This window comes from Glossina fuscipes, unplaced genomic scaffold (genome assembly GCF_014805625.2).
Source record: "Glossina fuscipes isolate IAEA_lab_2018 unplaced genomic scaffold, Yale_Gfus_2 2, whole genome shotgun sequence".
NCBI classification, from domain to species: Eukaryota; Metazoa; Arthropoda; class Insecta; order Diptera; family Glossinidae; genus Glossina; species Glossina fuscipes.
Genome location: NW_023998416.1, coordinates 16559914 through 16584509, shown reverse-complemented (window position 1 = coordinate 16584509; position 24596 = coordinate 16559914). Strand labels below are relative to the sequence as shown.

The 24596-nt window shown below is 34.2% G+C and overlaps 2 protein-coding genes across 2 annotated transcripts; both read right to left on the bottom strand.

Moving 5' to 3' along the window:
- Positions 1-10345: 10345 nt before the first annotated feature.
- Positions 10346-17670, bottom strand: LOC119632968 (phospholipase A1). Its single transcript, XM_038026138.1, has 3 exons — positions 17592-17670; positions 15418-15652; positions 10346-11147 (listed from the first exon to the last, which is right to left on the bottom strand). Exons 1-3 carry the CDS (start codon positions 17662-17664, stop codon positions 10346-10348), a joined length of 1110 nt encoding a protein of 369 aa, XP_037882066.1. The 5' UTR covers positions 17665-17670.
- Positions 17671-21546: 3876 nt separating this feature from the next.
- LOC119632967 (endonuclease G, mitochondrial-like) lies at positions 21547-22588 on the bottom strand. Its single transcript, XM_038026136.1, has 2 exons — positions 22427-22588; positions 21547-22347 (listed from the first exon to the last, which is right to left on the bottom strand). Exons 1-2 carry the CDS (start codon positions 22586-22588, stop codon positions 21547-21549), a joined length of 963 nt encoding a protein of 320 aa, XP_037882064.1.
- Between the last annotated feature and the right edge of the window lie 2008 nt (positions 22589-24596).

Genomic DNA, 24596 nt, shown 5'->3' with positions numbered 1-24596 from the left:
AACCGACAACAGTAAACAACACCAGTTAATTTTTTAATCATAATGAGATGCAAGTTAGTTTAAATGCGGCATAGATAAATCGCACGTGTTAAGTAGAGTTGTCTTGTTGTCATGTTTTTTTGCAATGTAAGGATATTTCAGCTCTTTGGACCACCTCTTAATGAAACCTAGACCAGGCCTAGCTTTACTTAAAATGAACTCAACGTGGAAATTAAAGCGTAATCTTTGATCGAATAGAACCCCGAAATCGAAGAACGAATCTACATTTTCCAACTTGTGAAATGTTTCGCATTGCACGACATCCTTCTTAAGAAAGATGCAGTTTTTTAGACCGAATTTCATAAAATTTAAGAAGAAACATTTAACCACATTATTTAAGTCAATTTAAAATTGATACGATTGCGATTCCCAGGAGAAGGAAGAAAACGTTTTAACATCGTCACCATACAATGATATCTGGCTGGACTTAATCACCGAGGGGATGAAATGAACTCTGCGGTTTTGCTTAAAGAATTGAACATAAGCGTTCCGTCTTGATCTAGTAAGCATTATTAAGCATTAAGCTCATTAATTTGACTTAGCGTGCGAGTAACTGCGAATTGTTTCATCCGTTGAGAGCTACAGGCTGTAATTTCAATGAGCATTATCATTTGTGTGATGGTTCCTCGACGTCCAGAAATCATATCAAGTGTCCCATTCTTGCATAAGCTGAATCCTAACTGTATCCAATCAGTATTCCCCGTGATTTGGTATAAGCTTTTGAAAATTTATCGCAATCGGCTTAAATTACGACGTTTATCGATGTGCATTCATGAAATGAACTATAGGGCCCTCTTAAGTTCTTCTTATGGTTACTGCATTTTTTCAATTTTTATTGTTTTTTCTTAACATCATTGTAATACGCTTGAGTAGTTGATATTTTGAAAATTGTCAAACATATCGATATATATAGAGTGTTCTTCACACAGTTCACTGTTTTAAACTAAGTCAACTGTTGACAATGCTATTTAGTTTTAACCTCAACGTATGTAGTAGTATGCAGTTACGCATTATATAGTGCTTTTCTTTTAAGCTTCCGTTCCTGTTCTCTTTACATTTATTTTAACGTTGACGTACTTTCATTTACTTTTACTTTTAAATTTTATATTAGTTAATGCCTATAACTTTAACATTAGTACTTTTTTAGTGTGGTTGCAGGGTATTGCAGGGATGAAGCTCAATTTACTTGTGATAAAATAAATATCAACCATACTCCCAGCTGGCATATTCAAAAGGCTGTCTCGCTTCGATTTTCGGACTGACCGCCTTGAAGCTTTGGGAAAATGTTGTTCGCGTACTTTCAATAAATAAATAAATAAATAAAAATAATAAATGATGTCCACATAACTCCATAAGTTTTATTCCGTTTACAGAAGTTACACCGAAGCAAAAAAATGTGGCAAAAAATCGGACTTGGTAGTGAAGCAGTTTCACAAACATAAGTTAATTAGTGTGTACATACTGAGGAAACCGTATGCTACGGTGAGCAGAAGCAGTTTATGACCCAGTAATATTTTCCTTCTCCGCGGACTATACTGCTTTTCTTTCTTTTCTATAGTTTTCAAGTGATGGAAATAAAAGAAATGAGATTGAGGAAATGAAAAAAGAACTTAATGTATAGATGCGGAAGACGTTCAGATGCTCGTTACCGGAAGAGATCGGGCTGATAAAGCATCTGATACTCAAGTTCCAAAAACAATGTCAACATCAAAAGCGCTGGCTAAAGCATTGGCAATAGTTAACTGAGTTTGCTTTGGAAGGCTCACATCTGTCTAAGTAAAAAGTGTATGGACTTTCATCAAAAATACTTTCCTATTCTTTACATTGCGTTTTGTCACATTTCTTTTTCTTTACATCTTCGATGTCATATCCAACAAATATAGTACACTATATTTTCCTAGTTATAAATCCATTGTTTTTACCTTTAGCATTAAAGACCAAATTATGAATTCACCGACAAAAATATTGAGTTCTTATATCGTACATATTTCTTTGATCTATATACCATGTAGCGATAATTTTTAGTCGCCCCAGATCTACAATTTTCTTATAATTTTATCCATAGTCATATGTCGCACTCATCAACACTTTACTGTATTAAAATTAAATTTTAATAAAATTCTATTTAATGTCTTCGCTCCTAAATTCATTAAAATTTGCCTGTTCTCATGAACGAGTTCACTTTACAGTCTGTCTAAAATCACAACTCATTATGCATAATTAAACTGAAAGCAAACACTTTGCAAACACTAATTATGTATTATTGATATGCTCAACACTTACTTATACCTTATAATGTTGTATGTGCACATAACGTAAGTTTATGATTAGTTTTGTGTTATTACAAAATCTTACATGCGTCTTAACGCTCATTAAGTGTTTATTTATGAATTCACTAATTACAGGAAAGTTTTCACATAACATTTCCGTCTGCAGTCTTTTTAATAATTTTTTTGAAACTGCTTAAAGACATCAAGAAATCATCAGAAGATTAATATTCACTAATTATATTATTCTCTTCGTACCATATGCCTGCCATCGTTGAATGCCTGATTTCAACACTTATTACACTAGCGCTTCTGAGAACCCTAAGAACACTTTAGAAAACCCCAACTGTCACCTAAAGGTTTCGATTGTTTTTTACCGCAAATGTACAAAACCACAAAGCAAATCTTGTCACGGCAGAGCATAGTGCGAGGAAAACCGCATTACTAAACAATAATAATGCAAATTAGCTTGCAACCGCATCTGCTCACCGCACTAATATAATGAAGTAATTGAACACGTTCGTAAACGATAGATGGCTTCAGCCGTTTTCCAATAGATGACTTAAGCGGCATTTGCACATATAGACGCCATATAATAACTTCGCGTACTTCTCAATGAAAACCCATCGAAACATTATGGCCGTTATACACTATTGAAAATGGTTGTTTGCGAAGCAAATTCTTATCATTTGCAAAAGATTTAACTTATTGCTTTAATGTGAAGACAACTGCGGCTTAGGTTCATCGGATTCTGTATATCGCCTACGATTGCACCTCTATTGGTAAAAAAACGCTTCAACAATGTTGATTTTGATATGAAAAACCCGCATTCGAGTTCAAAGGCAATGTTCTATGTTTAATAAGATCAGCTAGATGTAATCTACTATGAGATGCGCTGATAAGCATCGAGAGACAAACGGCCGCAATTTATCGAGCGACATGACACATGACTTTGCAGTAAGGCAATACTTGACCTAATGTCCCAGTCGGTAAAAATTTAGTTGAAAGCATTGAAATGTGAAATCCTATTCTTCCCCCAGACATTGCTCCCTGTATCTATCACTTGCTTTACTCAATAGCACACGCCCAAGCGCTTTTGTTCTTACCAAGAAGTCAAAAATTGAATTGGCTGAAAGCTTTGCGGACGCAAAGTTATACAGCTATACAATTTCCGCAAGTGCGTTTACACCAACCTTTTTAAGGCGAATTATGAAAATCTTAACAACGAAGTTTTTCAATAAATGACCGATTTTACCATATAATACAGTTAGGGGCAACCATCTTTTTATTTAATTTTACATCGAGTAAATCAACAAAAACTTTGTATTGTATGCAATGCTTCTATCCTCTATCAAAATTTGTTGAAGCTTAGAGATTTCAAATAATGAAGGAAAGGCGAGCATGTCGATGCGATAACAATGACCTTTCCCAGTTAAAGAAAACTCTTTGGCAAATTAACAAAGTTCGTTAGGTGGTATATAATTTCTCTAGGTTAGGCTTAGGTGAAATCGATCGAGCCCATGAAAAACTTTTCAGGTTCGTTTGAATATCACCGTCATTGATGCAATGACGGAGGTGCGATCATAAACATCATCCTTCAAATGCTTATAATGACTTTACTGAATTTTCAAGCGCTTTCGGGGCCTACGTTGCTTCGTCGCCGATATACAACAAAAACCGAACCACGTAAGATACGCAGTCATTCTGCTTTTAACAAGTTCTATATTGACAAATTTTGAAACGCCAGTCGAGGGCAAAGCATTCTGGAGTAGCAGCTGCAATTGTTCTCAGGACTGACTTGGAAGGAAATATCAGAACTCTAATGCTTTTCCCGTCCCTTTTAGACCCGATAATTTTGGTTAGTGGAAAGATAGTGACCTATTGTATTATCGTTCGACGACAATTTTGAAAACGTCTTCTTTCAACACCAGGAGCTAGCAGGACGTGTGGATCCTGACCGTTCTTAGGGTAAAAGAATTTAAATTAAGTCCTTTTAATTGAGTGATTGTCAAAATACCTTTTAAAATGCATAGCCTCTACTTCTTCCTCGCTTTTATGTAACTAAAAATTTTCTCAAATAATAATATTCTCCTTATACGTATGAGCGTTTGTCATTTTTAATCAATTTTCGTTGTTGTGTTTGTTTTTGTTTTGCCACCTACCAGTTTTGATATTCATTTCAGAGCAAAATGTTATATTAACACAATTTACGTTTGAATATGCTTTGTTAACGCTTTTCCAAAACATTATTTATGGCTCACTTGATAGTTTACACATGTATTTACAAGTAAAGGTACATACAGTAAATTTTATGGATTTATAATCATAAATATTAGAGTGGTCGCGCAACTGACCATATTTGACTTTCTATAAATGCACATAAAGCAAATTATACCAACAAGATATCCCATGCCATGCTCATCAAGCTGTACAAGTTTTTAATTGTCTTCTCCTCACATGGAAGGCTGAGGGCCAGTCGAAGCACATGTGATCAGCTATAGAATTATAAAAGTCAGGTATCAAACTAATATAAAAAGGTTGTCCTTAATTATATTTTAGAGATCGAGCTTAAAAATTGAAAACATCCGCTCACTATATCCAAAAAGTGAAAGAGATTCTAAATGTCCTAAGAATTTAAAATTTATTTACACAATAATACTACGGCTTACAGAGCAAGTCGATCCAAAGTTAGACCCAGCCAGTCTTAAGGCGCCTAAAATATTTCTATAAAAGTAAGTGCTATCAATATGATCCTATGATCGGTCTATATTACTTACATCTAAAGAACAGAATAGAGATTTATCTCACAGCGTAACTAAGATTTTTTTGCATTGTGATGCATTGGTAAAGAAGCCACGATGTTTACCTCATGCATAAATCTAATTGCAGAATTTCTGCTTAATACGCAAAATAGCGAAAAATATGATGAGATATAAAATAACTTGTGATTAAATGTTACGTTAAAGACATTTTAGGTGTTGTGTAGCTAAGTCATATACCTAGGGCACCATGTATATTTTTACCCTTGACAAAACCGAGGAGCGATTTGAAGTTTCCACTCGGCAGATTAACATTTTTGACCATAACCTTCATCTTATTCGTTACGTTACTTAAACACGACTTGTGTTGTTTACATTGACTTGAAAATTGTGTCTCAGCGAATGGAAAAAATGCTATGATGAATAGTTGAAAGGTTAGCAAACGTGTATAGACCATAAGAAGAATATTTTGAAAAACAATGAAGCAATTTTAAGCGACGAACTATTGTTTTTTCATTGTTAAGCTCTAAATATGCCATACAAATGGATGGAAAATTTTCAATCGACACTACAGCAGACGCATATAATCTTAAAATATTCTTTCCGGGAAGATTTGCAGCGAAACCTGCAAAATTCTTTAAGTATTCATGGGGAAAACATATATTTTCTTCATGCATCATTATACCCCGTACCGCTTATGACACAAACGTAAATTAATTTTGCGCGGATGTATGCAACACCCAGATACACTTGAGACAAATCTACCTTTCATTATACCGATCGTCCCAGAAAGTAATTCTAATTCAACCTATAGACCGCAACTTTTTAGATATATTGATGACATTTTGTCCACCGAAATGTATTGGCACAAATACGAACGCTATTGAAAATGGATCGCACCACTTTTTCAACCACATCCCATATAACGCCTTCTTTTGCAAAATCGTTATATGAATAAATTTATCGTGCTTAATAACGGGCCATGGCGAACAGATCCAGACCGATTTAGTATTTATACCCATATGTTTACATAAAATTATGAAATTTTCGATGAGATTTAGTATACCGCAGACAGAATAAAAAACTTTGGATTGTTACAAGCTTCGATTACTCTGGATAAATATCAATTTTTATGTTGTGAACTTATATCCTACCCGTCTGGGCCCGTTAATGGTATGCTTGTTATTTCAATTATTTAGTAAACTAAGACAGAGTTTAATCATTCTTAAAGCATAGGATTGCCCTGTTCGAACCGAATACACTGATCAAAAATGAGATGATGAAAGAACTCTTACATTGCATACATTTACCTACACTATCCTTTTCCTTTATCGGACATCTTCACTTAAACTAATTGGTACGCTTTAGCATGAAATTCCTTCCCCGTATGCTGCTTACTGAGATCACACTGCTACAACAACTAACAATATTTTTCTCGATTTCTTGCGATATACTTTTACTATAGAATAAATAGAGTTTCGACAACAATTCACATTTCGCACGATAACAAGTTTTTAATTATTAAACCAAAATATTAACAACTTGTCTAATATCTCTTTCACTTGGTCACCATGTATGCTAAATTAATTATTAAATTTTACGAGAACATTTTAAATTTTTGTAAGTATGCATTCCTTAATTTGCACATTTAATATTAATAAATGGCCGAACAGTTAAAAAGTCCGAATTTGTTTTGCAACGAATCTTGGATGCCCGCAGCCTGAATAGTCTTAAGTCCCATAACATACGATAGATAATTAGTTTGTTGCCGCACTTAGTTCCCCCTCCTCCATTACGAATAAAAAGTATACAAATGAAATTGTCGAAGTGTATAAATATATGAAGCTCAATTCGTTTTTAACGTTCAATGATTTTATGCGTTAATCAGAATCATATTAAATTTTGAACTTATTTAAACTTATGATGTTTACTTTGGGAAACACTGACGGCTTCAATTACAATTTTTAGTTTTATACGCAACTACTTATTACCAATGATTTCTTTATATATAATATATAATTGTGAAGAGTCCGAATTACAAATATGTCGTACAAGCAGTACAAAGTATAAAGGTAACATTGAAATTAGTATACCCACATCCTTTTATTCGAAAAATAAAAAAATTTTATTTAAACATATAATTTTAACTGTATGCACAATGCATACATGCTTGTATGAGCATATATATATATATATGTTTTTGTGCTTATGTTTGTGCAAGCGTTCTCCACCTATAAAGTAATAATAATTAGAATTTTTAGTTTTACATAATTTTCATACTAACGTTAGCAAAATACACAGATGCACATACAACTGTGTATTCAGCTCTCGTATTCAAAGTACAACGCATTTATTTGTATTATAAATGTACAACATATGACAATACACAAGGGTAGAGAAAATGTTGGAAAACATTTATTAAAATTCATAAAACTTTTGTGAAGCAATACATAACAACATATGGGTTGTACTGCATGTAACCTATATGCAGGACATATCAAAACGAATAGATAGATATTTTTTATACCGCGGAAGTATTTCAAGCTTGTTAAGTCGAAATGTGAACGAAATAAGGTATACAATACGAAAAAACTGTGAACGACACATATATTAGTTCTATTGTCTGCAATGTTATCGATTTGCAAAACTATTCTTTTGACATCGATATGATTTGTGCACGATACGGCATCGTCGCACTAATATTCTATTCCGTTACATAACGAATGAGACATGGGAAAAAATCAGGGACGGGGAATTTATAATAAAGAGTTATTGACCAACTACTACTTCCACTATATCAATATCAAACGAATACCTTTATCCAATTGGTGCTCCCACCATATGTCAATGTATATTGGTAACAGGCTGCTAAGTTAAAACAAGTAGACATTCTTCGGTAATGTTTTCAAGTACTTCATCATAACAGTAAATATGTGCAGCCAAGGTCTAGGCGCTTATTTTTGAAATATATCCGACTGCGTTATTCGATGAGAACCTGCCATGTTATTAATGCTATACTATTACTAACGAATAAAAAACGTCAATTCGTTTTGGGACAAAGTTTGTATGCACGTATTGTATGCATGTATTTTCAACAACTTTACAACTACCGGTTAAAAAATATGAATCAAGGGTGGTGGAAGTGCATGTGTACATATCTATGTTTATGAAAATACATGTTTATTTTATGAAACTATTTTATTAATTGGTTTATTCAAAGAATTGGTCATCGCTGGGTACAGATTTTTCCCGGCTGTTTAACAATCTGTAGATGCCATGCCAAAAACACTGTCGATCTTTTGAACGAGCCTTCTTCGTACATTTAAGGAGGCACTGAAGCGGTGCTCTGCGAATGTGTGTGTCACCGATGCAAACAGTTAGTAATCGGGTCGACTCGAGTTTGATCAATAAGCGGGATGGACTAACACTTTCCACTTGAGTACTTCCAACGCTTCGAGAACCGTTTTGTTGTGTGGATGGGTGGACAGATATCGTATAAAAAACCGTCTTGTTGTTGAATTCTTTAATATTTTACTCGTTTCCTGCACACCGCATTATTCAAATGGATTAATTGTCGTTGGGACGTTTACCATTAACCACTTCACCAGACTTCAACAGACTTTTAGTTCTACCAAACACACCAATACTATCTTCCCATCAAAGAGATTCATTCCCGTGGTTGATGCAAGCTATGCCTGGATCTATTCACGAATTTTTACGCGTTGGATTCTTAAGCGTAAGCTCTTTACTTGGCAAAAAACTCAACATAATTGTTGTTAGAAGTAGTATTATTGTATTGTTGTGTATAAGTATCATAACTACTTATTGTTGCTAATATTCCCTACTACAAAAAAAACAAGTAAGAAGCTTATATGCGACTAGAGACTAATCTCGCATAGCCACCACCGCTGAAATCTTTATCGCCCCATGCTCCTATTTATTGTCATACAAAAGTGCATGGGATGAAATTCTTTTTTCGCTTTTTAATTCACTAAAAGGGGTTTGTTAAGAAAATTTGACCCACCATGTCTCGACGTCCACCACAATTAATTCAATATTAAAACACTTGGCTTGTCGCATTCCGCACACCACGTTGTTTCATTTGATACCCACATCGCTGGTATTATTACGAAGAAATTAATTCACCAGGTTTTGGTGTCCCCCATATTTATTTTCAGGCAAATGATATATCGTGATTTGAGGAAGGTAGAAAATAGTTTTGTCTCGTTTACCTCATGATTAATAAGCAAAAATCTCAAAAAATTAAAAAAAACAAAATTTAATCATTTGTAATTTCGTGTTGTCATGGCCGATTTTCTCTATTTTTAAACATAAATACTAGAGTTTTACGTAAACTAAATGTGGAGAATTTCAGCCTTCTGGCTTCTGGCACAAATTTTTAGTTTAGAAAAAAGTAGTTGCGCTCAGCTTACGCTTCACTGCGAGTTTGTGCTTTAACCACTATGGGCCATTTTCAATATCAATCTGCTCGCAAAGACTTCCAATGTTTCTTCCAAATTTCAAATCGTTACCTTCATTTTTGTGATCAGGTGAGTGTCGACGACGCGCATCGCATATATATCAGATGGACAGACATCGCTTAAACAATTTGGAACTTCATGCTGATGAAGATGGAAATTTGGATATGTATGTGCTCTACACATGGTGTTAGGGCCATCTCTTGACAAATACCGTTTTCATATTTACCTGAATGGAATATTAATCAGCGTGAGGTTATGACACAATTTACTCGACCAAAATGCCTATTGCTACAAGTTTCGAAAAAAGTTGATATAGAAAACGGGAACTTGTTGCATAATCTTTTAATAAAATGTAGTGGGCTTTTATAAAGATAGACGTGATGCATCTATAATAACTAAGAAACTGAAAATTTTGACTTTAGTATCAATAAGTTATAAATTACTCCGACGTCGATTGAAAGTTTGCTATAAATATTTTTGAAGATCGTATTAAAATACAGATCAGCTTTATAAGAAAACTTGACAATTTTTATGCGTTGTCTAAACAGGAGAGTTATCCAAGAGTCGCCACACATACACGCAAGCAATTTTTTCACTTACTTCAATATGAAATTTATCGCAATATGTTAACCAACAAAAATATGTCTACGATTGTCCAGCGGGTACCATGTAAATGAAAGACTTTTTATTATAATTTAAATGAAATATTTACGTGTTACGTGAAAACTTATCCAAAACTATTATGACTTAAATGTCGTTTTTAAATTGATTAGAAATTCTTCTTAATATGACATTTTATTCAGTCGGTTTTTCTCTTCCGACCTACAGCATATGGTGGCATATCATTGGTTTTAACATAAAAAGTACCATTTTTAGGCATTGAAGGTTCACCACCCATACGAACGTCTTCGTCTTCATGGTATAAAATCCATGCGTGTTCTGAGACTTTTTCGCATTTAATGCCCCAGAAACCTAATTCGCTCGTTAGAGATTCGGCAAAGTAATGATAAGCTCTTCCATGAGAACAACCAAATTTATAGCAGTTCTTTTGACCTTTACCAAAATTCGGATAGAATGAAGCGTGTCCGATGTCTTGCTGAATGCCTAAGATATCACTTGTATGTATGACTTCGACATAAACGGCATCAGATTCGCTTAAACGTTGATTAGCATTTAAGTTACGAAATTTTGGACCGGCCGGATCCAAAGCAAATATGGTATTAATTCGTTGAGGTTTTAATTGTCGCCCAGCACTACCAGCTATATGGCATCCCATCGAATGACCGATCATATAAACATCCAACATATGTAAATTAGCTTTGAATTGAAGATAAAGTAAAAATTCCGCTAAATTAAGGCCTAATTTGTCAATCATATTCACAACACTGAAATAATTGATATTCGTCCCAACTGCAGTCCAGTCAACGATAATAATGTTAAAGTCTCTAGGTAAATTAGAACTAATTTCGCCTTCAAAGTGGAGAATTTCATTAGAATGTGTGAACCCATTCGGTTGAATTTTCGTCAAGTTCATATAAGCATTTTTAACGATGCGATTAAATGAACCATTGCTTGAAGTCAGCCAGCCATGTACGAGAATTCTGAAATAATAAAGTTTATATTTTAGATTAGAACAAAGATTATTTTATATTCTCTCTTATCACTTGCATCAAGCTAAGTTTGAAATTCATCTCCCCGTCATTTCCCCCTTTGGCTCAATACATTAAGGATACTTTAAGCAATGACATCTTAAATTAAGTGCCGCCAAATCATACAAATATAAGACTTGAAATGTATGAAATAATGATGAAGGATTTGGGCTATGCGCTAAATAATAGGTGTAACGGGCGAATCCGATCTCGTATTTATATGTTATGTACTAATTAGGAATAGGTGTCAATGAATTCTCCCCAAATTAAATATCACTTCTTTTTTACCATATAGATCCATATACATATTTTAATCTATGCGTAAAAAAATTGCTTCACAATGAAATGCACGATGAAACAAATTTAAACAAATTTTTATACCTATACAACACGGATTAACACGGGCTTTTCAAACACTTCAGAATCCAGTTTGCGTATACCATTACAATCCAACAATGGACCCTTAAGATATCTAATCCTTCGAACTGGGATTCTGAACAAAATCTTCCGGTCAAACTTATATTTTCTGAATGAAACAATCTTTCTAATATTTAAAGATGAGTTTTTAAAGCAGCTAACCCTACGGATATCTTGAAAAATACCAATAAAATATTTGGCCTTATAAGGGCTGCTAAACTAACCATCTAATCTACTTAAAGAAGAACCGATAGTCTTATTTCTCTGATCTAAAAAAATTGCAATATGGGATGCTTGCGTGTATTTAGGTCATTTTTTCACTTGAATAAGGCACTTATTGAGAAAAAATCGTCTTTCTGGCAACAGGGCGATACCGAATCGAAAACGCGATATTATTTTCGAATTTGTTCAGCATTTCGAAACCGCATTCCAGCCAAACCATACTGCACCGATCTGAACATGTGGTAATCACAAGGCGCAATGTCTACTGAGTACGCTGGATGCTGAAGAACATCCCATTCAAGCTGCAACACTCCGTCCTTTACAACTCTTGCAATATGTAGGCGAGCGTTGTCATGCAAGAGAACAAACTGACGTCTCTTAACCGCAATTACTGATTTTTTTGCAGCAATGCATCGTTCAATTTGTTCAAGTGATGTCGATAGACGTCTGCAGTAACAGTTTCATTAGCTTTTAGCAGCTCGTAACATACTACATCTTATGAATATGAATATTTGGTATGAATATTTCGCTCCTGTGTCGATATGGAATGTCTCTCCTAGACTAACCCATGATTTTTTGCGCTTGGTATTGTTATAGTAAATCCACTTTTCATCACCAGTCGCAATACGCCACAGAAAACGATGTTACGGTTCGAAATTACATTTTCAGTCAATTTGCACTTTCATCGTTTAGGATCCTTCCCATGGTGATGAGTTTGTCCTCGCTGGTATAATGAAAAAGACATGCACCTCAAACGCTGCATCCTTCCAATGATGGATCATTGAATAAAATAGAAACAACTTAACTCCACTGGCAATTCCTTGCTTATGCTTATGCTTCCAAAGCAAGTTACGGATATTCGTGCATATTGAATTTGCACTTTTACTCGTTGTTAAGGGTAAGTTTATTAATCATCTATTGCATAAGGGTATGTTCATTAATCATCAATTGCATAATGTACTTTTATTTTGTAACCTCAACATAGAAAATATTGGCAATCATTATTTGCCCTCGTAACCTTTTGGAAACTCCATTGTCAACTAACTAGTAAAATGTGCGATTTTCTTCAAAAAGCTTCACTTTAAGAGGGTTTCTTTGTAAGTACACAAACAAAACATTGAAACATTTAACTTGGATGATGGGTATCTAAGATTTGGTCAGAATCGAATAAAGGTAAATTATTCAATATAACTGTTGCTGGAAAATGGAGGTTTGGTAAGTTGTCCAGACACTTTTGAGCGAGAATTTGGAAAGATTCACTTTGCGAAAGCGCCGCAATTACTTCGCTTTGTTTTACGCAACTTATTCTTCCGTTCTCTCTTATCTTTCATCTTCTACTCTTTTGATCTTCTTGGATAAAAGGAATTAAAAACGAAAAAAAGAAATGAAGCTGATCACGACAAATCCGCGCAATTCCCTTTGGAAGAACACGAAGATATCGAAACTTGTTACTGGCTTGTCAAAGATGACATTTTTTGATATCAGAAATTAAAGCATATCATAGATTAGTTCCCTATATGGGCGGGCACGGTGGTAAACAAAAGAGATTATAGGAAAAATGGGGTCAAGAATAAAAAAATTTCAATATAATAGAATAATCATTTAATTGACTGCAATTAGATATACATGTCAAGATATTACACAACCGGAAAATAAGATTATAGGAGCATTTTGGGAGAATCATTTAGCCTTTAACTCTAAGAAATATACATAACAAAATTAAAGCTCTAGCCACGTCTGTCCTAACCGTACTCATTCCGACTCCCACAAATAAAATAAAAAATGCGGTACTCTAATATTGGTACGCTATTTTAGAATATCATACGTAATAAAATTACAACACTGTGCTAAAGAAATCACGAGATCACAACACTGTGTTAAAGAAATCAAGAGACATTGCAGATCAACGAAAACTTTTTTGATACAAACGGAGTTTGCAGCCAGATGAAGAAGACTAAAGCCTGTTTTGTAGGAAAGAAATACTTGCTCGAAGTCGTAGCAGGTGAACTCGAAGTTTGTGAAAAGAGATCATTTCGAGCTAAAAAATTAGAAAATAATTATTGTAGCGTACGAAAGAAGCGTGACGCAAAAGTCAAGAACAGTACTCCCATCATTTTGGACCTTTCTAACTAATAGATTCACGCCAGCAATTATTTAACATTCCGGAAAAAAATAATTCTGAACAGTACGATAAGCGAAGAAAAACAGCTGACACGATGTTCACTTTTGATTTGCTTTGATGAGTTTTTTTTGGCTTGAGTTTCATTCGATTTTTCCGGCTATTGTGGGCCGCAATTGTCCATATGAAGTCGTCGTCGCAGTCGCCGTTAAGCATCTTGAAATAGGACTTTGTTTTTCAAAGAAATTAGGCGATTCCGGAAAAAGACAGAAAAGTAAAAAAGATGGTCGTCATATCGTTCTTTGAAATTCACTGAATTCTTCCAATACTTATTCCAACTATATCTGCTAGGTCTCTTCAAAATTGCATTCCCTTAACACAAGTTGATACGAATTACGAGAATAATTATACAACGATCAATACAACAACAATAATTACGATCAACAATTATAAACGTATATAGAATAGGCACAAATTCTTCTATTTTCGAAATAAAAGTTCTTGCAGTAGAGGCATGTGGTCGTTGTAGGCGCGGCCTTTAAGTTAAGGTCAATTCCAAATTCTTTTGCAATTTTTTAAGAGATATCTTCATTTTCGCTAACGGGAGCATGTTTACCGCAAATACTACAAAGTTGCGCAAACAGACAGATGGACAGGCGGACATTCGAGAGTTGAAACTGACCAAGTATCTGTATACTGATACACCATAATTTCATAGGATAAGCGTGGTAAATTTTTTCCATTTTTGTGCACAGATGCTACAGCATCGCCCATAGAATATGCATTTATTTACTATAGCTTATGAGTAATGAGCAGAAAAGCAATTTTTCATTCTCTTTGAAAAATGATGGTATTCTCAGTTTATGTGGTACTGTGGGCTTGCCCTTCGGCCGATTTGCACATATTCAATACCAACCTGCCCCGAAGAACTTCCAATGTCTCTGCCAAATTTGAAGTCAGTAGCTTCATTTTTGCGATCAAGAGAATGTTTACAACAGACATCACACAGGCGGACACGCTTAATTCGATTTAGAATTTGATGGTGATCAAGAATATATATATACTTTGAGGGGTCTCTGATGCTACTGGACGATGCAAACGTCTACGATAAAACGTCTCATGATGGATATAAGAAATTCTGTAACGTAATAATAGGAAATGTGTATATATTATAAATATATACAGTATGTATATATCTAAACATATACATATAAATATATACGTATAATAAACAATGTAACGTAATAATAGAAAATATGTATATGTATATATGAACTGAGTGACTAGATATTTCTGTTGATTACAGAAAAAAAATTCCTACTTATTTTTAAACATGTAGTGCATTTTTAATAACTATTTCCTATAAACTCCAGAACCAATCTAATGAGAAAAAAGTAGTGTGTTCGTTCGTTCAGTGTGGATACATTAAGTCAAAAAGAAATATATCTCTGGCTTACTACTCACCGTGTCGGATGTTCAGCATTAAATCCAGATAAATGTATGCTTTCATCATCATCGATGCGTATCTCACGAGCACAATCAGGAAAATCTCGTTTATATAAAAAAAAACGCATTCGAACACGGTCATTACTCAAAAATGGCAGAAAATGTCGAAATAATTTTTTTAAAAACGAAAAATAAGTTGTATTAGCTTTTAGAGTATGATCACAAGCAAGAGAGGCTGGCAAAGCGTAAGCGTCTAAAGATATTGAAACAACATTTTTCTTAAAACAAATGGACGAAAACTTGATAGCAAGAAAGTATGATTCTTACGCCCAGTACCAAAGCATCACATCTAGTATATTGAGAAAAGGTTTGGATGGCTCCGTCTTAAAGGTAATAAATATTTTTGGCTAATCGTAAGCACAATTCCACTTAGCTGTTTGATGCAAATGTCGTAATGAAATTTTAAAGGTTCTCACAGCCTCTAAGCGCAATGATATTTCACGATCTTTTCTAATCTACAAATTTTCACAAATTTTGCAAAATTTGCGAGCACAAGCCGGAATTCGTAAGTGTGCAGTTTCTCCATTATTACCTCAATTGTACAAATCGTAAAAGATTTTTTACATACACGTACATAGAGGACAAACACACTGACATAACCAAATCTTTTCACTTTCTGAGATACGTGATGCATTGATGAATAAAGATAAATATTTTCTATTCATCTCATGAAGAGATTTTTCTAACGTTACTAACGAAATAATTATCGTAGAACTTAGAAAGTATTCTGAACTAATTTGAGCGGTGGCATAAACATAGAAACGGCCCTTCGGATGAAATCGCATTAACGACTTTAAAAGTTTGTCAGGGAGGGGAAGTTTTGTTTGCCTACCATTAACAATACAGAAGTAATTTTTCCATTTTTATCAAATTATGACTTCAAAATTATAGTCACATAGCTTTGCGTAGTTAAATCCTGTGGTCAAGTTTACTGGGAGGGGGACTAACTATTTGCAACATATAAGCAATTTTTTATATTGGATACTTATTAAGATGGTAGTACGAGTTATGCGATACATAATAGGTTATGGATCAAAAATACGCATGTTAATGACAAATCTAACATTCTTTTTTTCTTAGTCTTAGAATTTATTTCTCTGGCGAAATTAATAATAATAATAATAATAACTTTTTTTATTTTTAGCTTAAATAAAATCGAATATTTTCATATTATGTTTTGGTGACCATAACATTCTTAGATTTAAATAAGAGCTGTCTGTCTACCAGCCGCCAACTGATACCTAAACAATTAAAGAACCTAAAGAAAAACCAAATCTCGTAAAAATATGCATTAATAATTTAAAAGCCGTAGAAGAAGTCGGTTTGATATTTGATACATGCACTTGAAGGAGCCACTCAGCGACGCATTGCAAAATTTTTGCAATTATTTAATCGACACCCTCGCAATAAATGAAATAAATTTGCGGTTATTTGAGTGGTTTTGAAATTTGTCTCCAAAGTGATCAGGGTGCCACATTAAATACCCTACACTGCCCTACAGTTATTCACATAACGGGTTGTCAAATATGAGATGGGGTCGAAAAAGTGGTCCAACCACAACAACTGTCAATGTCCTTCGGCCTTGGACCAAAACATGCCGGTGCATTTAAATTTCATCAATTCGATCTGTAGGGTGAACTCATGAAAAGATGGCGAAGGAGCTTAAATCGATTCAAAAAGTGATTATCAATCAATCGATGTAATAAAAGGTGGATGTATCTTCAGGCCTTCTACGTGCTGTATAGATCCGCACAAACTTGCTATAACCTTGTACTACAAATGATGCAGTGACGAGTATAAGAGGGAAAAATTGAAGGACATTTTTAATACGAAATGAATATTTTAAAGCTTAAATGATTCTATTGATCAAGCAGTGGATATTTCTATGCATATATCTATGCACTGTAAACATATATTTTGACCATGCATTATCAATGTCCAAGTTCATAATTTCCACAATAATGAAGCCACTTTTTCATCTACTGGCAGAAGCATAAAGAATCAATGACTCGACTAAAACTGAAGATAATTTTTCTAAGCCGCTTTGGTAACGGGCTTTCAAGGTTCACCTTTTAAAGAGTAAATATATATAGATAGATGATATGTAGATATGTTATAATTTTAAATCAAACCATTTAATAAGCTAATGCTTAATGTCAAGAACAATAAAATTATTTTGAAAAAATTATTTAAGCACATTTTCATTAACAACACAGTTAGTTTTGATTTTTATAGTTTTGTTTTTATTGATTTTGTTTCGCTTCTTTTCGCAAATTTTTTAAAAGCAAAAACAATGAAATAATATAATAAACTGAGAACCCGCGTAATAGCGAGTAATCAAGGCACTGATTTAATGCTACTTTTTTCTGCAAAAATCCAACCAGTCTGGGAAATAAACAGCAGCAACTAATCAACCAGTCAGTCTGTTAGTCCATAGTAGCAACTTCATTATTTCTATAACTACCACCGAATGTAGGCGGTATGCTATGTTTGTTATTCTTCTTATAGCATATAAGTTCTGGTATAAAAGATCTTAGATAAAACGTAAGCACTTTCGATGCGTTTACGCCAGTAAGTCGATTCCATCTGTCGATCTACCCGTCCAATCTGGTCTGGAGCTACCGCAATCGCAGTTCGGAAAAGATTGGTTTTACGATGAAATCATAATCACGCCTACAATGGGCAAAGTCTATAACTTTTACTTTATAAGTAAACTTGATTGAAAACTATTCGACAAGTAATCCCCACAAACAAACTAACACGCCCACATTTGATAAATAATTCTGCGATTCTGTATCGATGCTTACAACTACTGGATAACCATCGAACGCTCCCGGGGAATACAACTTTCTTAGCTTTCTAGCTTTTATGCTCAGTTTATTGAGCTTTGAGCGTTGGCAATGGGTCATCGTACCTACCAATGAAGACTTAATATCCACATATAATCTAATAATCGAATAAGCTTAGCGTTATATTCGGATTCAAATTTCAATTTAGAGTTATTTGTTGTATTTTCGTTGTTATCTCTTCGTACGCTGTCCTTGGTTCGGAAGTGCGTTGAAATGTTACATGTTAAAACATTCGCTCTAAACCGTTATTTTATTGTACTTATTTTCTGCTTTTTTCTCTTGTTCTCTTCCTTGCTATATATAAACCATAATTCCCCGTCGACGAGAATAAAAGAAATTGTAGCAAAATGAGCGTAACTTCAATGATACTGGTCTACGTAATATCTTTGCACAATTTCTGTTTTAATTAACCTTATCTATAAGATAATCTTTAAAAACAATAGAATGATTTTAATTATTATGATAAATTACAATAAAGAAGGCATGTGCTAACTACTGATGGCCTTTTATTATTCCTGGTGAAGAATGATGCAAATCGAAAAGAAATTCTAATACGCAGAAATTTGTTCGCAGAGTACTTTAAGGCACCACCAAAAAGTACAATTTTGTTAACCGTGCATTGATGGAATTCGTTGTAAGAAAGAGCGCTAAGAGAAAAGTAAATTCTTGGTGACATGTGATAATTATTAGGGTATCTGACTCTCTTCAAAGCCAAGTAAGTCGATCAATTGCAGTAAAATCGCGAAACCCAATATTCCGAACGTTCAATTAATACAGTTGCAGAACAAATGTGTTGTTCATGCCAAAAGGCACCTAAATTGAAAGGGTTATGAAAGAATATTTAAAGAAGGTGCGGGCTTCAGAAACCTGTAAAGAAGTGTGCTGGCGCTTTTACTCCATTTTTCTTAAAATTATTTTGTAATAAATTTTGCTAACCACTTGTGGCTTTAATAATACTAATCACTTTTAACTCTGTCCCTTACCAAAACAGGATCCAGAATGTTGAAAAATCATCTGGAATCCGGAAAATTTATTTAATAATTAAACTATTTTTTACACAAGCATATGTTGGCTTTATGTGGGTTTATGCACCCATCTTTTATTATACCAAACTCTGCCTCTTTGCCTTGTTTTGTTGTGTTCAACCTATAGGCCATCATTTTTGAAATAATCTGGTCAAAATCTCGTGCACCCAATGACAAAGAGTATTGGAAACGGTTCAGACTGAATTATGTTTATACGATGATTTTCGAAAACTAACTTTCTAAGTTGCAAAAATCTTCTATACGCTATGATCCGTAACATTATATTGCATTGTTCCAATATTACACATATAGGTTCCGACTACCTCAGTGCAATTTTATCTTATTTTTTGTTTCATTTCAATTGTATTGCTCAAAAATCTCTTACCCTGACACATTTATCAAATTACTAGCAGTAAAAGTATGTCATTTTCCTTCAGTCTTTCTTCCTTTATGGGAATGCGGGTTAAATTATTAACCGAGAGCTTATTTCAGACAACTGATTACTGTAGACGTCTTCGGGTTTGTTTACAAAAAAAAAACGAGTGAAAACACTTCGGTGGAACGCGGCGCATCATTATATGCCCAGAAGCATTTCGTTTAATACAGTTGTTCTTATAACGACTTCCCGGTGTAGGAGTTGAGAGGGGGCGTTGTCGAAAAGACGACCTATTGAATATACACAAGAAAACAAAGCAGACCATACAGACAGGCGGACAGACAAGCTTAAATCAATGCAAAAATGCTTCTGCATTGATGGGTATAATAAGGAGTGGGTCTATCTCAGGTACTTCTGGGTATCGCATACATCTGCCAAGCTTAAAACCCTTTCACCGGAAATGGTGGTAAGCCAGGAAAAAGGAAAACTTTGAAAAATCTTGTCCGTTTGTTTCGGTTTGTTCCGATTGATTTAAGAGGGAAGAAATTGATTTTATAATACGGTAAATACAGTCCTTCATAAGCTGTGTTAAAGTTAATTAGTTAATCCATTTAAACATGGTAATCTACTTTCACAATATTGTGCAAGATCTAATCTAAATTTAAAAATCGTTATTTGTTCATAAGCTGCTTTAAACTATACTTGCATTAGTTAACACCACGTGCACCTCGATTGAATCAATAGACAACAAGTTACCTAATGGATTTGATTTGATCAAATATTTTGAATCGATAGAATGCAAAAAGCCGGCAGAAAATGCTTGACATGGCAGAAGAAAAGAATTCACTTTTCAGTAAACTTCGCAGGAGTAGTTGAATCTTCATTTGTCTTGAAATCTTCAATAAATTTTAAAGGGCAAAGGCATTCCCCAGCCAGTAAAATATCCTCACAGTTGCAAACAATCTTCACAATAAGAAAGTGGGTTACGTTGTTATTGAGCTAAAAAGGAAGCTTATTGAACAGCCAATGCGTGTTGACTCACATATCGCAACCAAGCCGCGAATTGGATGAATAACTGGCAGCATTTAAAAATGCGAGGAAAAAAAATTTTTTTTTTTTTATAAAAACAAAAACAAAATCATCTATTACATGCACCCACTTATTCATAGTTCTAGTCGAATAGATCAAATTAGAAAGTCTCATACAAAAAGCACCACTTTTTAGCATTTTTTTGTATGAAATTTTATGCTTCTTCATCTATTCGATTAGATTTATTCAAAATTACATAAAAATTTTACACAAGCTTAAAATTATATTAGCATAAACAATTACGTAGATAAATGACATATATACTTTTCCTATAATATTGCTTGCAGTAACGATAGCATCATGTAAATGTTTAACCCAAATGAGTGAAGTGGTATTATTCCTGGAATAAAGAGAACATCTTCATTAACTTTCGGAGTTTCGTTTAAGCTCTTTAGTTTTATTTGTTGAGACTAGGACTCTCTTGCCAATCAGCTTCCTCTTCTCAATCTCCCCTATCGTACTATGTCTTAATCTTTCTATATATTCTAGGTTTGCCACTTTTCAATTTTTTTAAAGTCGACAATTCAATCTATGTCATTGCCTGATATATAATTAGAGACTTACACACCTGCCTAAGAGTGTACCCAAGTGAGAAAAAATTAACTTGAGCTATTAATGGAATAATTTTCGTAAAAACTCATACACATAGCTAAAAGCCAATACTTTGGGAATGAACTGTTATTGGTTTATTTCATTTAAAGCGATTTAAAGAATTAGTTTGTGTTCTTTTTGATGAGAACCATTTTGTTTAACGAAAACGTTTGTAAAGTATCGATGCTGTTGAATAGTTTATGCCAAAAAAGAAGCTTCTATGTAAACCCTGAAAAAATTTCAAACCTGATGCACTTTCAACGACCCGTATGTCACATAGAAATGAACGTAAGTCAGTTTTTTCATCCAACTCTTTGTTGGGCATAACGTAGGCTTCCATATAGGGCAAGCCACCAGGCAATTTCGATTCTATTGTTATGACTTTAAAATAATGTGTTGGTACTGCTATGGTTTTGGCACCAAACACTTCATATTCCACATACCATTTGTCAGCATCGCTTTTACGCGGCAAATATAATGGGCCGGTGCACACAAACACCGAACCATAACGTTTGCATAAATCTCGAACATAGGCTTCGAGTTTTTGCCAACAACCACGATTAAAACCTTCACCCACTTGCGGGGCAATGTTTGTGAAATAAAACGTGTCGTTGCAGTACGATTGCTTGCTTTTGTGATTACCGGAAGCTGCTAGATGGCCTTTATCGTAACCACTGTCTTTATAATCCGTTGTATCCACACGAAAATCGGAGGGTATACCTAAATCAGCCTTATATTCTGCCATACGTCGACTACCGGTAGTATTGAATATGGAGGAAGTCTGCAAATGTTCATAGACCCAATGCGCAACACGATTACGGCGATCGTATGATATTACAAAATCATCATAGACCCGCAAATCTTCCATACCTGGAAAACCATATTTCATTACTCTGGGCAAACATGAACAAGTCTTATTGGCCTTTAGTCGGACAACACTGTTCTTAAAGAAGCGTAGCTAAAAGATTTAAAAAAAAAGATACATATTTACTAAATTCAAGAAAGCCGTGTTTCGCTAAGTTTTGCTATACACCCACCGTCCCGTATAGTTTATCCTTGATGTAAAAAGCGTAAGGATCGTCATTTATTACATAGCACAACTGACGTAAAATATCATAATGCTGGTAATAGGCTCCCAAAGTAAACGATATAACGGCCGTAATCAACATGCAATGAAGGGTCCGCCCAATCCCCGCCATTCCGTTATTTTCCCAAAAAAAAAAAAAAAAAAAATCTAAAACTTTTCAATTTTTTTTATTTTCCTTTTAACAAAAAATTTTTGAACAAAAAATTTTTCAATATTTACAAACAATTTTCAATTGCAACGGAAAACTACATGTAAAGCACACATAAAATGATATGTATCTCTAAGACTACACGTTACAAATTATACAAGAATTATAATTCAATCGTTTAACGACGATTGAATCATTAAACTCTTTCCTATCGAAATTAACAATTCATCGGTGGTTTGCTGATTTTGAAAGACGTTATTATATTGGTGATCCCGCGCACAGTGCACGCCCAGAAGAGGAATTTGAATACTCAAGAAAAAGACCTTAAAATCTATTCTCGATAATCGAAAAGTGAAGTCGGAAGAGACGGCTGACTTCCTAAAGATATCCATTAGTGTCTTCACTATTTAAAATTTTGGGCATGCGAAATTCCACAGTGGAACGAAAGCCCAATTAAATAAATTCAAGTTCGAATCGCTCCTCCACCCGCCGTACTCCTCAGAACTTGCTCCTATCCAATATTATTTATACGCGAATCCCAAAATGATGTTCCATGAAAAAAGACTAATGAAATGATAGGGTCATTGCGGGAACTGAAGCGTATTTTGAGTGCCTTGGGAAACTTTTCCGTAAAAAAGGCTGAGAGACGTTGTACTGATAAACCTTTTGAAGGAGGGTATTTCAATGAATAAAGCTGACTTTTGCAGAAAGAAATGTTTTTTTCTAATAATTCCTAGGTCTTTGGCCAATTTGTCCCGCTTTTGAATGAGAAATTCGCCTAACTTAAACTTAAAGTCGAACTAAATTGATTGTTAAAAGTAAATTTTATCTGCTTATTGCGACTAAATTCTTATAGAAGATAGCAAAAAAGAAAAAAAGATAAAGAAAGATGAAAAACAAAATTTATGTATAAATGAACAGAAGAAAAAAAAAGCATGTACACATCTAGCACAGACGACACTCCAAACCAGGGTGTAGACCCGAATTGAGACTGAATCCCTAAACCATTGCAAACGGACAGCAGCTTGGCAACCTCCAATATTTCTACTATATGCGAAGCCGATATGCTAATTTTTGTGTTTACCACACGCAAATAAACTGAGGGACAGACAGATGTGTAGATTGGCGGACTGACGAATATACATAGATCGATTCAGTATTTTATACTGCTCATGAACATATATACATATATATATATTTGAAACTTCTTGGTAGATGCTGCAAATGTTTTGATATAAAAACGAAATCTCGATACTCCACGCTATGGACAGTTGATATTTTCTTATTTTCTGTATTCGTACAGTAAATTACCTATTAAGTATATGTGAAAATTTTTATAAGTAACAAGGAAAAATTTTTATAAGTAACAAGGAAAAATTTTTATAAGTACAAGTCTATGAATCACGTTGACGGTCCGTTATTTTTTAAGTAAGACCTAGAACTGCTACGAAGAAAACACACTGAGCCATCACTGCTTTTTGAAGCATCAAAATTGGAGATGGAAACATTGATGATAATAACACATAAAAATTCAAGCTTACTCCTCACTATCGTGCCGAAATCTCCCCTCAATTTTTTTAAAAAATGCACGTGCACACATATACAGTAACACATAGAGTTGCCTGCCACGGTTTATAAATATTAATGGTAAAAATAAAATTCAAGGATATACATATTTACATTGAAAGAATCTTTATTTCCTCTTCTTTATTTTTTAACATACATGGGCGTATTTGTGCTTACTTGTGTACATAAAACCCAAATAGCTAGCCAAATCTGAAAGTCATCGCATGTTTTTGTTTCTCTGTTGGTTTCGCATCTCGTATTTAGCATTTTTTGATGATTGGCCGTTTTTGGAATCACCTAGGCACAACAGCTGTTAAATACAGCCTCGTATACTTCTCATACGCGAAGGCAAAAGAGCTTACGTTCGGCATTGGCATTGATAGTGTTGAGTTAGTATTGGTTGTTT

What these genes read in the sequence shown, in the direction of transcription:
- LOC119632968 (XM_038026138.1), bottom strand. Translation starts at nt 17,664, where the DNA reads ATGAAAATGTGCTTAAATAATTTTTTCAAAATAATTTTATTGTTCTTG. An exon ending in AAGCATTAGCTTATTAAATG is followed by an intron (nt 15,653 to 17,591) that starts GTTTGATTTAAA and finishes CAATATCTTTAG; the next exon opens with ACGCTTACGCTTTGCCAGCC. An exon ending in AATGCTGAACATCCGACACG is followed by an intron (nt 11,148 to 15,417) that starts GTGAGTAGTAAG and finishes TTATTATTTCAG; the next exon opens with AATTCTCGTACATGGCTGGC.
- LOC119632967 (XM_038026136.1), bottom strand. Translation starts at nt 22,588, where the DNA reads ATGGCGGGGATTGGGCGGACCCTTCATTGCATGTTGATTACGGCCGTT. An exon ending in AGGATAAACTATACGGGACG is followed by an intron (nt 22,348 to 22,426) that starts GTGGGTGTATAG and finishes TAAATCTTTTAG; the next exon opens with CTACGCTTCTTTAAGAACAG.